The sequence below is a fragment of the Ictidomys tridecemlineatus genome, chromosome Y (genome assembly GCF_052094955.1).
Source record: "Ictidomys tridecemlineatus isolate mIctTri1 chromosome Y, mIctTri1.hap1, whole genome shotgun sequence".
NCBI lineage: Eukaryota > Metazoa > Chordata > Mammalia > Rodentia > Sciuridae > Ictidomys > Ictidomys tridecemlineatus.
Window position 1 is genome coordinate 2,308,027 of NC_135494.1, and position 17,025 is coordinate 2,325,051.

At 39.9% G+C, this 17,025-nt stretch overlaps 2 protein-coding genes and 1 pseudogene across 2 annotated transcripts in view; 2 read left to right on the plus strand and 1 right to left on the minus strand.

Moving 5' to 3' along the window:
- Positions 1 to 17,025, plus strand: part of LOC144371977 (uncharacterized) — a 69,419-nt gene that overhangs the window by 36,284 nt on the left and 16,110 nt on the right. The gene's annotated exons all lie outside the window — the stretch shown is intronic.
- LOC144372129 (ubiquitin-conjugating enzyme E2 N pseudogene) lies at positions 7,010 to 7,696 on the minus strand (annotated as a pseudogene).
- On the plus strand, positions 8,350 to 11,656 carry LOC144371979 (uncharacterized). The gene is given in 4 exon segments (XM_078035337.1): positions 8,350 to 8,546; positions 8,727 to 8,787; positions 9,338 to 10,967; positions 10,969 to 11,656. Coding segments are annotated over 4 exon segments (1,998 nt in total). The 5' UTR covers positions 8,350 to 8,512; the 3' UTR covers positions 11,242 to 11,656.

Below are 17,025 nucleotides of genomic sequence, written 5' to 3' on the forward strand. Positions count from 1 at the left end.
CCCTGGAGAATCACTGGCAGAATCAGCTTTGGAAGAGTAAAGAAGGAATTGTTGATATCCCCAGGCAATCACAGCAGCAGTGGAAAACTCTGTATAGAATCCAGCTTGCATCTGCAGCTGCTACCATGTTCTTGCAACTTTTATTCCATGCAAGCCACCATCCTATTTAGATGACATTACCCACACATAGGGAGGTTTTCTAGTTTGCTAACCCACATGCCAATCACTCCTAGACACAGCCTCATGGACACACCCAGAAGCCTATTAATCATTAGTGTCTCTTAATTCCATCAAAGTGAACATTCGAGTGAACCATCACCCATAGTATCATACACGTCTTCTCTTTAGCTTATAGTGTCCAGTGTTTTCAACATCTTGTACTTGGTATGCAATTCTTTTTATTTATTTTTAGATTCAGTTAAGTAATGTTTGTGGAGGTATTTTGCATTTATGGTCATGAGAGTAATTCATAGCTTCCTCATTTTATCAAGTTAATTTTGATAATAATGTAACATATGCCTCCAAAGGAATTAGAAGGTGTTTTCTCTGCTTCTGCATTTTCAAAAGAAATGTAGAAAATTGGTGGCAGTTCTGGAGTGTCTGGTGGCAGCCTGTAGGATGTCTAAAAGTCCTACATTTCACTTTTTTGATGGTAATGAGTTATTGAGTCAGTTTCTTCAGTAGGCACAGGCTCATCTGTTTTGTGTATTTGTCCTTCTGTGTACATTGTAGGAGATGGTCTCTCTAAATTATTGGGCCACTCCCTCTAAGTTATCAGATTTGTGTCAAGTGCATGTTCATGATATTGTTGAAGAGCCCATGGATGGTAATGGTGGCTATTTTAACTCTAATGGGTAGTTTCTGTGTCTTTGGGTTTCTTATTTGTTGAATGTTATTGTATTTCTCATACCTTTCTTCTATTTATTTACTTTGATGTGCTGGTATGGATTCAACCCAGTGTCTCACTGGTGCTAGGCAAGCTCTCTACACTGAGCCATAAATTCACTCCTGTCCTCTGTTTCCTTAGCCACATATTAGTTTGTCAGAGATGGTGATGTTCATGCAGAACTTGGTTTTGCTGACTGCTGATTTCTCTTTTTTAATTGTTTTATCTTAATTTTTCAAAATTGTTCATAGATCTTTATTTATTTATATGTGGTGCTGAGAATGAAACCCACTGCCTCACACATGCAAGGAGAGTGAGCTACAGCTTAGCCCCAGCACCAGCCCCTGCTGATTTCTTGATTGTGGTTTCACCAACACCCCCTCTTACCGGCCTGTGCTTAATGAATACTTACCTTGCTCTTTTTTCTCTCCTTTCCTGAAGTATAAGGGCCAATGATTGCTTTCATCTCTTCTTTTCTGGAATGTGCTTTGGATACTGTAGAGACCCCCAGTGTACCATCTGTGCTGGTTTTTCATGTTGGACTTTTATATTTCATTTTTCTCAACATGGTCACATTTGCCCTTAAGTCACCTCTTCCTCCTGGGTCTGTTCAGAGCCTTGTGTTGCATCTCCCATTGCTTAAAGGTTTTCCAGCTGCTTCTGATCTGATTTCTGCTTTAACTCCTATGTTCTTTGAGCCTCCTTGGGATTTCACTGGCATTGCACACTTGTTGAGGTGAGGCTCATGGCTCAGGATGTGGCCTGTTCTGGGTGGTGGTACTGTGATCCTGAGAAGGCTGTGTTTTACTTTGACTAATGGCCAGGGAAGCCCTCCTGTCTGTTGCTCTGCTACATGATCACAGACCCAGCAGTGTTGTGGTGAGGTCTCCCAGTGTAGCAGTTTATTCTTCCTTGTCCTGGGGACTTTTGTATGTCTCTGCCTGATGTATTTTGACTTTTTCTCAGGTGCATGCTACTAACAATTCAAGACAGTTACTTGAAAATTCAGCCTAGCGGCCCCACATTTTTTTAATCCTAGCAGTTCAGGACTCATAGGCAGGAGGATCACATCTTCAAAGGAAGGTTCATCAAGTTAGGCACTGAACGACTTAGAGAAATTCTCTCAAAAATAGAAATAATTAAAAATAAAATAGGGCAGTGAATGTGGCTTATTTGTTATGCACCCTTTGGTTCAATCCTTGGTACAAAATATAAATAAATGAATAAATGAATAGAAAAATAATTTATCCCAGGGATTCTGGAGTCTTATCTTACTCAGGCATGGTCAATCTCACATCTGTTATTTTCCATTCATGAGTTATGTTTTGCTGTACCTCAGTATTCTTTGTATATTTTTTTAAGTGAATGAAATATGTTTCTTGGGGCTGGGGTTGTGGCTCAGTGGTAGAGTGCTTGCCTAGCCCGCATGAGGCACTGGGTTTGATTCTCAACACACATACAACCGAAAAAGGTTCCATCAAGAATTAGAAAATTAAAAAAAGAAAATGTGTTTCTTCCTTTTTTCCTATTCTGTGGTTTCTGTTTGTTGAAGGCTTCATGCCTTTGCCTAGAGACTAGGTGTCTGAGCTATGTTTAGCAAATTATTTGTATTCAGCTCCTTTGAAAAATTTCCCTGAATGCTAGATCATCCAACAAAGTAAAAACTGTAGCCATTTCAGAGCTGATAGGCGGTGGATTTGCAGACTGACACCCAGCAGCTGTGCTGTCTGACATTTCACCATGAGGGCTGGCAACAGCTGCAGGTACCTATAATGCAGTAGCAGATGCAGCCAACAAAGTAGCAGAGAAAGAACAATCCCTCTTCAGGCTGAGCATAGTAAAAGTCCCAAATGTGTATGAGTCTTTAGGCCATTGGCAAGCTTGTTCCCATATAAGAAATAAAAAAATTCACTCTCCAATATATTGCCCCAATTTTTTTTCCTGAATGTCCTCAAAAGCTCTGATGTTCTCTGGGCTCACACTTTGGGAATTATTTTTCTGGGCTGTAGTGCCACTAATAGACTGTTGATGCCAGATCTCAGTGTCCCTTGGCCTCATTTTTCTGTATACCAGAAATTAGAGAATAACAGTAGAAACAGCAAAACCTCACTTGTCTGGTTTTTGTGAGTAGTTGTGCTGGGGCCTGTGCTTTAACACACAGTGGTGCTATTTAAAACTCTCCTATGTCTTTGCACTGCAGATCCCCACCTGGAGAGCATCCAGTGCTGAGCATGTGGGTCATGGTCCTCTTTTTAATGTTTCCTCCTAGTCTGTGTGAATTTCCTTCTTTCATCAGTATATCTCGGTGGTTTTATTTGGGGGGCATACTGTGGAGTAAATCCTCGGGTGCTTAACCACTGAACCAAATCCGCAGCACCTTCCCCCTTAACTTTTATTTTTGTTAACTTTCATTCAGGATTTTGCCAACCTGCTTAGGGCCTAACTCAGTTGCTAAGGCTGGCATTGAACTTGAGAATGTCCTGCCTCAGCTTCCTAAACCTGGGTGTTTTTAAAACCTGATTTTTAAAAGAAACTCTCTGACGCTTTCTTGGTCAAATTTTAGGTGATGGTTGAGTGGGTAGACAATAGTTTGCTTTCTTGGTAGATGCAGGCTGTTTGTTTACTTAAATCCTTTTAAGGAATTTCTGCCTATTTTTTATAGTGATTACTCTGATGTAGAAGAGTGAGAGTTGGTTTTAGGTGTTAATATATTTCCATGGTTGAGCTGGGGTTGTGGCTCAGTGGTAGAACACTCACCTAGTACATGTGAGGCCATGCATCAATCCTCAGTACCACATTGAAAAATCAATAAATGAATAAATAAAGGCATTGAGTTCAATTACAATTAAAAAATGAAACATTTAAAAAATATACATTTTCATTGTAATTTTAGTATGAATTGCCCAAAACGGAAGAAGATGTGCTGTGTGTAGTCTGGAGTCATAGAGGGTCAGGCTGAAGGGATCATGAAGGTCAAACCATGGTTGCTGCACTGCACTCTTCCATATGACTGCTTCACGGAGCTGTTGGGAACCTTTCAGGGCTTTGGGGCATGATGACATTGTTGTTCTGATGGTTTGGCTTGGTTTCCACTTCTGTTCTATTTCATGGCTGTACTGAGATGATTCCAGGCTCCCTGTTGTGTCATTTTGCTATGAGTGTTGAATTGTTTTTCTTCTTATCATTAGGGGATTGTATAACATGTTCTTCTACAAATCTAAATTTCCACAGGTGCAATGGTGCATGATTGTATTCCTAGCAGCCTTGGAGGATGAGGCAGAAGAATTATAAATTTAAATGCTACCCTCAGCCTCTCACAAGGCCCTGAGGAAGTTTTTGAGTACTGTGTCAAAATGGCATATGTGCTGGGGATGTGGCTCGGGCATTAAGTGCCCTATAAATAAATAAAATAACATTTCTTGTAAGCTCATTAAATATGTTTTAGTGTTTTACATTTGAATATATAGTAAATGGATTTTTGTCTACAGAATTGAGGATATAGTGCCTTTGGCCGCCCAGATTCCAGTTTGTCTGGATCATCATTGTGATCTGTATCCAAGACACCTGCTCTCACTCATCTTTCCATGCTGTGAAGGCCAGCCCCCTGAAGCCTTCCTCATGGTCTCTTGCTCACCTCTGCTGATACTGTGATGCTTAGGATATCACATGTTTTAAGTCCTTGAGAATGGTTGTATGTCAGTGGCAGGGGCACCTTCTGGTAGGTGATATTTTGGCTGTTCCATCATGGAGCAGACATCATAGTATTGTTATGATTGTACATGAAGTGGCGTGTTTCACACCCAAACTGTGTTAGATAGGTGAGGATTCTGGGTTGCAACCCTGTTGCTTTACACACCCTGGAAATGCTTCTGTCTTAGGTTTCTTTGAACCACCATCATTACAGGCAGGAGGAAATTCTTTCACAACAGACACCAGTGCACATGTGGCCCACTCTTGACCAAAGCGTCCTTGAGTGGAACATGGCTTTGTGGAACATGATCTTATGGTAGTGAAGTGACTGCTCTTCAGTAGGTTATTGACAATCCTTGCACATTCATGGTTGCTGTGAGATTTAGAAATTCGTGTCTGCTGTTCATTAAGAAAAATGTTTTGAGACTTATAAAACTTTGCAATGTTGTTGTTTGGACAAGGTGACATCTTTGGGTCATTGAGTTATATGTAAGACATGTTCCATCTTTCAACTTACCTCATTCTGCTTTGTCAGTAATCTTGAGAAATCATTACATTTTTGTGTTTATTAATCATTGTGCATGTTTCCTTTTTTTTCTGATTGTTGAAAACGTAATTTTAATAAATAATTCTTCATCTTACATAGGAGCACAATAAAATACACCACATTCTGAAGAAACTCCAGAAATTATGAGAATAAGTGAGGAAAATTCAGATGGGGCTACAATATCCATTACCTTAAACTGCAAGAGACAAAAGATTCCAAAGTGAAGATTAACATTTACATATTTATGACTGGCCACATTTATGACTTGAAAATAAGAATCAGGCATTGGATGTGGAGAGAGGTGGAAAAGAACAGTTTTGTGAGGGAAGAAACTGTCAGTGAAGGAAAATTTACTAATAACAAATTAAAGAATAAAAGGAGCTCCAAAGCAAATACTAGGGAGGGGAAAGCACATTAACTAAGATTTGATGCTCTCAAAGGAAGAAACCTTTCTGATGACACTTATGCAAGCTGGTTGCTTGCGATACGCTCTTAGGTCTATAAGGAAGACTCAAATGCCTCAGCAAACCCCGAATGAATACCAGATTGGTGTTTCCTAATAACACACACCAGTGGCCACATAGGCAGTTTAAAGACAGGAACCAAGAGAAAGGTCATACTCCACATCTGAGGTAAAAATGTGGCACGACATGTGAAAGTCCTACATGTCAGTCACTAATGCTTTCTTTGCTGTGACAATCCCTGTACAGTAATTTGTCAAACATTGTGGCAATACCAATGATAGCCTAACTAAGTCAGACAATGAACATTTATTTTTAATTTCTATGTGGTTAAAAAAAAAAGACACTGATGCTTTATGCATGCTCAGGGCCAATTTATAAATAATCCATTCAGTAATTCTTTTTTTTAACTTTTTTTTAAAGAGACAGAGAGGGAGAGAGAGAGAGAATTTTGATATTTATTTTTTAGTTATCGGCGCACACAACACCTTTGTTTTGTATGTGGTGCTAGGGATCGAACCTGGGCCGCACGCATGCCAGGCAAGTGCGCTACCGCTTGAGCCACATCCCCAGCCCCATTCAGTAATTCTTAATATAAGTTTGAATCAGTGAAAAGAAACTGGCAAAATCTCTTGCCATTCAATTTGTCAGATGGTGAAGACCAAAACAGAATGTTTCATCAGAGTTTTTTAATTTTTAAATATGATTGTCACATTGGGGAAATGAAATAAACACAGTAAAATAAACTGTACAAAGGCAAAGTCCAATAACAAAAAATATTTTACTAAAACATAAGATTTGGTTGGGGATGTGGCTCAAACGGTAGCGCGCTGACCTGGCATGCGTGCGTCCCGGGTTCAATCCCCAGCACCACATACAAAACAAAGATGTTGTGTCCACCAATAACTAAAAAATAAATATTTTTAAAAAAACATAAGATTTACAGAATTCCATACAAGCCATACAAAATGGTCACAAGTTTTTTTTCTTTCTTTTTTTTTTTCTTTTTTTGAAGGGGGGAAATCTACACCTGACAGCAAAGTCACAATGTTATTAGTGAGGGCTGTGATGTTTGTTTAATGTTCCCATTTTGATTCACACAATCAAGCTTGTCCATCTACAGAGTCTAAATAAAGTTAGACTTAGCTAGAGAGCATATTCTAAAGAACTGGTTAGCTGCTTTTAACCAATGCAATTAGCTCACCATTAAGGGGAGTGAAAGGAGTCCATAAAATTAAAATAAAACTACCTTTCCCCTCAAAAAAATAAAATAAAAAATAAACACCCATACCCCTGGCAGCTAACCCTGTCAACTACCTTCATTCATAGTGCTTTATACTTAAACCATGATGGGGGAAATGAATAAAAGCAGAGAGCCACTGCTTTTAAACGTTTTGCAACAATCCAGATATTTCTAGCCTGGGCTCATGCTTTACAACAGTAAATCAGGACAAGACATAGATTTGCTAATGTGCATTTAATCACCAAAGGACTAAAGATGTCTGGGCTTTTATTCTGTAATGTTTCTATTAAGACTGTGTCCATTAAATGCAAACAAAGAAGGAAGAAATCTTGGCAGAACAGGAGAAGTGATGCACACTTGATGATCGGATCGATTTGAATATTATTCATGGCATATAGCCTAGTCCATGCTCTAGCTGTTTCTATGGCTTGGGCTTCCTTGGTCTTCCACTGCTCCACTTCATCATTTGCCAATGGATCATCTGGATTAGGAGCACTTAACAAAGCCTGGATCAATAGCAGAACTGTGCGGATCTGCAGGGCTGGGGACCACTTATCTTTCAATATATCTAAACATATTATTCCCAACTTGTCTACATTAGGATGATAAATTTTGGTCATGAAACGTACTGTAGGTGCTGCCATTGGGTATTCTTCTGGAAGGAATAGTTCAAGTTTAAAAGTCCCTCCCTCAAAGGGGGAATCCTGGGGGCCAGCAATGACCACATCAAAATAACGGGCGTTGCTCTCATCTGGTTCTGCTTTAATGTCAGGATCTGGTTCTGCCAGGAAACTCTGGGTTTCCTTGATGATCCTGCGGGGCAGCCCGGCCATCTTGTCAGATCCCGAGTTCGGCCTCTGGTTTCGTCTTCAGCTTTGCTTGCCTCACATGTTTTCTATTTTATTAATTTTGTTGAGGAGAAATGCACTTGCAAATATCTAGTTGTTCTCTTCGTGTAATCCCACAAGATAACGCAATCCCCAGTTCATAAAGTGTGGCAACCCGAGTGTTAGTTTGTCTATATGCTATCTCTAGGGGAATCTTCTTTGTGATCCATGCTCAGAAGTCATGTTCTAGGCATTTCCTTAAAGAAGGAACAATAGACTTTCAGAAAGAATCAAGAGATCAGTGAATACAGTGTTGTCTATATTAAGAGAGCAGGCACAGTGACCCACTGTGGTTGGCAGAATATCTCTCAATTGCTGAGTTCTATGATTGCAACAATTTCATACTCAGCTTTCTTTCCTAAGGGTAAGTACTATTGGGGATCCTAATATTAGCTCTCCACTGCAGAGAAGGTTGTTAGGACATGTAATAGAGGTGTAACCAACAACGTGACTCATGATACTGCCTTACTTCGTGTGAACTCACCAATGGAAGGGAGGAAAACACTTAGTTGCTTGCCTTCTGAGTGGCTCAATTCTAGTGTTGAAATGTTTGTGAGGAATTGAGTGCAGGAAGGATTTGATGGACCAAACCATGGAATTAATAAAAAATTCATAGAATCCTGTGGACATCAAGCCTGTTGAGTAAATATTTCTTCTGCTGTCAATCTGTCCTGACCTCCAGTTAACATTTGTGGGATATTTTAGATCTCAGTGACCTTTGAGGATGTGGCTGTGAACTTCACCCAGGAGGAGTGGGCATTGCTGGATCCTTCCCAGAAGAACCTTTACAGAGATGTGATGCTGGAAGTCCTCAGAAACCTGGCTTCTATAGGTAATAATGATGTTTTTAAAATTAATCAAATAGAGAACTCATGTTTATTTTTGTCATTTATATACAACATGAACAGGGAATACATTGTTGATTTACTGCAGCATAAAAGGCACCTACAATTTGGCAAAGCAGTTCTGTGTTCTAAGAATTCATACAGATTGTTCTGGTTTCTCATTTTAGAAAACAAATTGGATGAAAATAATATTGAAGATGAGATCAAAAATTCTGAGAGCATTCTAAGGTAATTGTACCCACAAGAGGTGTATTTGAGGGAATCTGAGAAGGTCATATAATTTTTAAAATAGACCCACTCAAGAAGTATGCACAATTTGAAATATATTTATTCTTATAAGATTTTTTTTACCAGAAATATTTACTTAACTGTAACAGATATTCAGTTTTTTTCCAAGTACTTGGAAATTGCATGTGAATATCACTATTTGGATAATCACCATAGGGAAGCTGCATTGCAAAGGATTGTTTCCTTTCAATTTCTTGATTTTGAGGCAATTTAAACACATCAGGAAACCTCGCCTTACCTGATGTTGATAGTAATGTAAGCCTAGGTCCTATAAATAAGTATAAAATCATGAATGAATCAAGCATTGATAATGTGCTGGTCATTCTTCAAAGAAGCCATGTGGTAAACTTCAATGGCCAAGAAGATAGTGTGGGGAAAGTTTCAATGAAATTCCAGTTCTTAACTGGACAAAGAAAAATTTTAATAGAGTAAATCCATGTGGTTATTATATGTGTGCCAAAGACTTCATATGCCCTTCATTACTTCATAGGCACATCACATCTCACTCTGGACACGAAGAATGTGAAGAGAAGCCTCGTGAATTTAAACACTATAGGCAATCCCTGGTTTCTCTAAAAAATGTTCACACACAAATGTTAATACAAACTGGAGAGGGACCTTATGAAAGTACAGTACGCGGGAACGTCTTCAGTTATTCTAGTGACATTCAAAGACATGAAGATACTCATACTGGGTTGCAACCCTATGAATATCAACAATGTGGTGAAGCCTCATCTTCTTCCACACGTGTTCAAAGACACGTGAGAACACACAGTGGAGGTAAACCTTTTCAATGTGAGGTATGTGGGAAAGCCTTTCATTTCCCTTCTTTATTTAGAAGACATAAAAGAACTCATTATGGAGAGAAATTCTATGAATGTAAACAAGATCGTGAAACCTTTATTTCACACACAAGTCTTCAAAGGCAGAGGATCACACACATGGGGAATGCATGCTTCAAATGTAAGGTATGTGGGAAAGACTTTGCTTACCCCAGTTTATTTAGAAGACATCAGAGAACACATACTGGAGAGAAGCCCTATGAATGTAAGTGGTGTAGAAAAGCCTTTTCTACATCCAGTTACCTTCAGATTCATGGAAGAATACATACTGGAGAGAAGCCCTACGAATGTAAGCAGTGTGGAAAAGCCTTTTCTACATCCAGTTACCTTCAAATACATGGAAGAACACATACTGGAGAGAAGCCCTATGAATGTAAGCAGTGTGGAAAAGTCTTCGCTAATGTTTCTGGCCTTTACCAACATGAAAAAATTCATACTAGAGACAAGTACTATGAGTGTAGGCTTTATGGCAAAGCCTTTGCTAGTTCTAGTGACCTTCAAAGGCATAGAAGAACACATACTGGAGAGAAGTCCTATAAATGTAAGCAGTGTGGAAAAGTTTTTGCAAGTTCCAGTGAACTTCAGAGACATGAAAAAACTCATCCTGGAGAAAAGCCCTATGAATGTAAGCAGTGTGGCAAAGCCTTTGCTACATCCGGTATCCTTCACTCACATGAAAAAACTCATACTGGAGCAAAGCCCTATGAATGTAAGCAGTGTGGCAAAGCCTTTACTAAATCCACTTGTCTTCAGATTCATGGAAGAATTCATACTGGAGAGAAGCCCTATGAATGTAAGCAGTGTGGAAAAGCCTTCACTTGTTTCTCTGGCCTTCACTCACATAAAAAAATTCATACTGGAGAGAAGCCTTATGCATGCAAGCAGTGTGGCAAAGCCTTTCCTAGGTCTTATAGCCTTCGCAGACATGAAAGAACACATACTGGGGAGAAGCCCTATGAATGTAAGCAGTGTGGCAAAGCCTTTACTAGATCCAGTGAGCTTCACTCACATGAAAAAACTCATACTGGAGAAAAGCCCTATGAATGTAAGCAGTGTGGGAAAGCCTTTGTTAGATCCCGTTTCCTTCAGATTCATGGAAGAACGCATACTGGAGAGAAGCCCTATGGGTGTAAGCAGTGTGGAAAAGCCTTCAGTCGTTCCTCTGGCCTTTACTTACATAAAAGAATCCATACTGGAGAGAGGCCTTATGCATGTGAGCAGTGTGGCAAAGCCTTTGCTACATCCAGTGGGCTTCACAGACATAGAAGAACACATACGTGGGGAGAAGCCCTATGAATGTAAGCAGTGTGGCAATTTCTTTGCTAGTTCCAGTTACCTTCCCAAACTTGAAAAATCTCATACTGGAGAAAAGCCCTATGAATGTGAGCAATGTGGCAAAGCCTTTGCTAGTTCCAGTGACCTTCAAAGACATGGGAGAACACATATTGGAGAGAAGCTCTATGGTTGTAAACTATGTGTAAAAGCCTTTGTTACATCTGCTCAGCTTCACTTACATGAAGGATCCCATAGTGAAAAGAAATCGTACTCATGAAACCAATTGGCAAAGTCTTCTGTTAATAATGTTTCACTCTTTAACATGTAGTAAGTTTTCTGTAGAAAAATTCTTTGAATGTGAAATGTGGTAAATCAATATTTCTTGTCAAATTCAAAGAGAAGAGAGTGCTCACATGTCCAAATGTATCTATCTACCTACCTACCTACCTACCTACTTACCTACCGACCTACCTATAAATAGTACTGGGGATTTAGTTTGGGGGTCATCTATCACTGAGCCACAACGTTTTTCCTTTTTATTTTGAGACAGGGACTTGCTGAGTTCCTTAGGGCCTTGCTTAGGTGCTGAGTTTGGCTTCACATTTGTGATCCTTCTGCCTCAGACCCCGAGTCTCCGTGATTAAAGGCAAACTCTACTAGATTCAACTGAATAAAGCATTAAATGTGGAGAATTTGGAAAATCATTCCATTTTTCCTGTTGCCTTCAAAGTCATTTCACTCACACTGGAAAAAAAAAACCTCACAATGTGGAAGATTGTGTACATTCTGTCAGCTTCCCATCCCAGTCCTGCTTTCCTTCTCATATATGACAATACAGAGAGAAGCCCTGAGAATGTGATTAATGTGGGAAGTTTTCTAATTTTCCGAGTTTTTATAAGTTCTGGGAAGACTTTTCTTGAAAGATTCATGCCAAAATAAATAAATCATATGCAAGTAAGTGTTCAAGTGTTTCCGTTTTGTTCACTTGTAGAAAGGACTCATACTGTGGAAAATCCTGTGGAAAAGCCGTGTGGGGCAGTATTCAGCTTTCATGGTTTCCTTCAAAGACATTAAGGGATTCACATCAGGGAAAACCCTTCTGTTCTTTAAACAATGTGATGACACTTTCACTTTTGCATGTTCTTTTTGAACATCATGGAAGCACTCACTCTGGAGAAAAGCCTTGTATATAAAAATGTGGTGAGACCTTCAGTTGTTTCAGATCTATTTATTTATTTTTATGTTTTTTAAAGAGAGAGTGAGAGAGAGAGAGAGAGAGAATTTTAACATTTATTCATTTTTTCTTAGTTCTCAGCGGACACAACATCTTCGCTTGTATGTGGTGCTGAGGATCGAACCCAGGCCGCACGCACGCTAGGCGAGAGTGCTACCGCCTGAGCCACATCCCCAGCCCTTCAGATCCATTTAGACTTACATAGACTTGAGAATTTTTATTTTAATTTCTTTTACTTTTTTTTTGGTACCAGGGATTCAACCCAGAGACACTTAACCTCTGAGCCACATTCTAGTTCTTTTTTTTTTTTTTCAAATATTTAGACATGGTCTCACTGAATTGCTTTGGTCCTCACTATGTTGCTGAGGTTGACTTTGAACTTGAGATCCCCTGCCTCAGCCTGCTTTTCCAGTGGAATTATAGTCATGCAACCCCTTCAGCAAGAATCCTCTTTTTCTGAGAAAACCAGTGTAGGCATTTAAAAAGGGTGTGTGTCTTCATTTCTTTCTATTCAGAGGTAAGGAGAATGCACCCTGGATTGGATGTCGGAATTGTGTCAGCATGAAGATGTAAAAGCAACATGTTTCTCCCTGTTAAATATCTCTTCTTGTTAGATTTAATTTTTCTCTCTATATTTGTTGATCGGTAGTCAATTCTCCCATATGATGACATAATTTCATATTTACTCTGTGTGTGTGTGTGTGCACAAAATCTAGTGTGTAGTATGATTTTGTACATAGAAGTATGTTATAGAATAGTACACGAGATTTGTAGTTAAAATGCATGAACCTGTATTGGCAGCTTTTTAATTTTTTTTTTAGAGTTTTCATCTCTCTTCTTCTTTTGAGTCCAATTTCTCTCATATTGCCCATATATTTTCCACTAAAGACCTTAGCAAACAAATAATATTTTATGGGCTGGGGATGTGGCTCAAGCAGTAGACCACTCACCTGGCATGCGTGCGGCCCAGGTTCGATCCTCAGCACCACATACCAACAAAGATGTTGTGTCCACCAAGCACTAAAAAATAAATATTAAAAATCTCTCTCTCTCTCTCTCTCTCTCTCTCTCTCTCTCTCTCTCTCTCTCTCTCTCTCTCTCTCCTCTCTCACTCTCTCTTTAAAAAGAAAAGAACAAACAAATGATATTTTATGACTCTGGTCTCATAATTAAAAATAACTTTTTCCAGGTTTATGAATAATATGATATTTTCTGTCTCCTCATATATCTTATGACTCTTATATATGTTGTGAAAAAATTAAAAACTGTGAGATGTTTTAAATATAATTACCAGGGTCATAGAATTGAGGGCCAAAGAAAATAAGCATTACTATTATAATTATCGTCGTCATCATCACCACCACCACCACCATCATATCTGAAGTGCATAAGCCCTGATCCCATCCCTACCCATTTTTATTTTTTTTTAATTTTGATTGAAGTATTTTATAAATTCTTTCCAAGGGCCTCAGTATGTTGGTGAGGCTGGGTTTGAACTTGTGATTTTCAAACTATAGCCACTGGGATTACAGATGTGCTATCATGCCTGGCTCCTTGATGTTTCTTGAGACTTTGATGTAAATCAATATATGCCTGGATTTTGTAGAGTTTCCAAGTCTTAATTGATTCATAGGCAAGAATTCCTTTTTACTGTGTTTATGTATACTAATGCCCTTAAAGCTCTAAGATTCTACAATGATTCTGAGCATCACAAAGACATTAATTCACAGCTTATACCCCAAATTTTTATATTTCCAGTTGGACTAAACTGAAGTCCATTTTGAAAAATTTTATTTTCGATAATTTTGTTGAAAAGAGGGTGGGAGAATTGTTTTAATATTTAAGGGAAAAAACTATTCATTTGTATTAAGATCTAATGATAAAATGAAATGTAAGTAATCAACATGAGTATTACAGAAATTTTTTTCACAAACATTGTTTTGTTCCCTCTGTGCACCAGACACCAGATAATCAACTTTGCAGAGTCACAGAGACTATGGAACGTGCCCTGGTGCTCATGTGAGTGTTATCTAAAGCACCAAGTGACACTACAAAAGCAAACAACTGAGAGGGCTGAGTTGTGCCACCCATACTTGCACACTCATACCCACGTGCACACGCATGTACAGGATCAAGTCACCCTTTCTCTACATATTCTCCCTAGTGCAGTTCTTTAATCTTCTCTGTGTAATGCAACTATTGATTTCTTTGACTTTTCTCACAACATTGCTGCCCATTATTTTTTTTTCTCAAAAATCAATTATTACATCATGTCTTCTCAGCTCATTGTTTTGTGTGTTTCTAAAGTTTGCTTACACATTGTGTATGTGAGTTGAGGCCTGTGCACTCCAGCATTCTGGGCACATTGGCTAAATGTCTCTTTGTTCCTCCTTTGCTCCCTTCTTTCCTTCAGATTTCACCCAGGAGTTCTCCACTACTGAGCTTCCCCCTAGCTCTTTTATTGTTATTTTTTGAGATGGGGTGACGCTGGCCTCAAACTTGTGGTCACCCTGCCTCAGCCTCCTAGATGCTGGGACCATAGAGATGTGACCCTTTGTGCCCTACAACTGGCCTCTTCCTTTTCCTTGGTGCCTTATTGGCCTGTTGATGACTCTGGGACCACCACTGTGTCACTCGTGTTTCTTCTAAGTCTCATGTGTTGTGTTGTAAGTAGGCACATTAAAGAGCATTATAAAAGTTGTAATTTGTATGTATTGTTAGGAGAGACATCTTCTAAAAATATACTTTGCCCTGTACTTATTTGAGTTGCTTTCTATTTCTTCTCTTTCCCTGGTACCAGGGACCCAATCCTGCCTTGTGCCTGCTAGACAGGTGCTCTAGCAGTGAGCCCTACCCTAGCTCAGGTGGTGAGTTTGCTGTGGCTGTGTGTGTGGACCCACTGATGACCACGCCAGTAGATACAGCTCTGCAGGTTTTCCTCCATGTTTTCATCTGGTCCCTTTCTTCTTAAACATCGTTAACAGCAGGGAATTTTAACCACTGACATCCAATTTAGCTTTTATCACTATGATTAATACTTAGGTGGAATATGCCGGAAAACCCAGGCTGGACTTCTCTCTGTGTTCAGGGAACCTCAGTAGCCCTGGAACCATCATGTGATGATTTTCTTCATACACAGCATGTGATCAAAACTAGGTAAGGAGGGCCCCAGTTGAATGTCCTAATGTATTGGTGCTCCCTTCTTCACCTAAGAATCTTAAGTAAGCTTCTCCAGAGACCCTCACCATAATGTTCTTTAAAACAAATATCATTAAAAAGATTTGCAAAGAACTCAATATACATTAGAATGAAGATGTAATTATATATGGGGCTGGGGATGTGGCTCAAGAGGTAGCGCGCTTGCCTAGCATGCGAGTAGCCCGGGTTCGATCCTCAGCACCACATACCAACAAAGATGTTGTGTCCTCTGAGAACCAAAAAATAAATAGTAAAATTCTCTCTCTCTCCCACTCTCTCACTCTCTCTCACTCTTTCTTTAAAAAAAAAAAGATGTAATTATATGACTGCTTCTTTTCTAGTAAAGCTTGGAAGACATGTGAATAATCTCAAAAATGATTAAAAATTCACTTTCTTGAACAACCAAAAAAAATTTTATGTAGACTCCTACAAAAAATAAATAAATAAAAATGAATAAACCTCCACCCCCTCCCCACCCCGGGTATAAAGATAATAAAATTCCAACATCTAGGTACAGAAAATCTTAGGTGATACCCTCCTGAGCCCTGCTGTCAATGACTCTGCTTCCTGAGTCTTCCCCAGGCATCCAGCCTCATATGCCCCACATCAGTAATAGAGCCTCAACTGGCAAAAAATTTCACATGGTAGCCAGGAATTTTTCTTTTAACATTAACAGCAAGGTCTCTGATGGGATTCTGGAGCACTAGTTTCAAGGCTCCCAGACACTTTAGAGCTTCCTTACCAGCAGTCATGACCCATTTGAAGTCCACAGTGGGTGTAGGACCCTGGAGGTGGTCAGCCTTCATGAAGGCAATACTCCTCTTGACCCTACAGCCAGTAAATTTCCAGGATCCTGCTTTCCAGTGCTTGCCCTGTACTGCAAGGGGTTTTGCATGTTGATATAAACTTCTGGGTGTTCTTGCTGTGCTCTGCTGGGGTCATTGTGCCCAAGAGGCCTGGACATTGCTAGTCCTTGGGTCTATTAATGACTGTGGAGCAGGAGGCACTTGCATGGATGCCCATTTACTCCTGGGTCTGATGAACTTCCTGGGCCATGACCACCCAGTCCTGCCTGGATCTGCTCTTCACTGTCGCCTTCTTCCCTGCACTGCCTGAGCTCAGAGTCCCCTCAGTTCTCCACACTCACATTCCTCTTTCTTGATGGCCTTGGTGGCCACCAGGAAACACATCCCCTCTTAGCCTCATGGACTCCTGCCAGACCCCACTCTGCACAGGTCAACATGGTGTATGGTGCACGTTTGGCATCTCCTCCTGCTATAGAGTCTTGGTACACTGGGCCCCAGGGTCAACCTGGTGTGTGCCACAGGGTGGACTACTCCCCCTGTCATGTGGAACCCTGGTATACTCTTCCCACACCCTGGGTACCCTGCCAGTAGGAGACAGGGCCTCCAGCAGAGAACTTGGGTTCTGATCTGCTGTGATAGTGTGATTTAAGAACCTCCATTGACCTGTCCTGTGCCCACCCAGGGGAAGACTGCAGGGCTCCCTGGATGTATTATGCTCCCTGGAACATGCCCCCATTTAGAACTGTGTTTGTGTCATCTTTGACTGGCTGTGATTTATAATTTGTTTTTACTTGTAGTCTGAGGGAAACACAAATTTCATTCA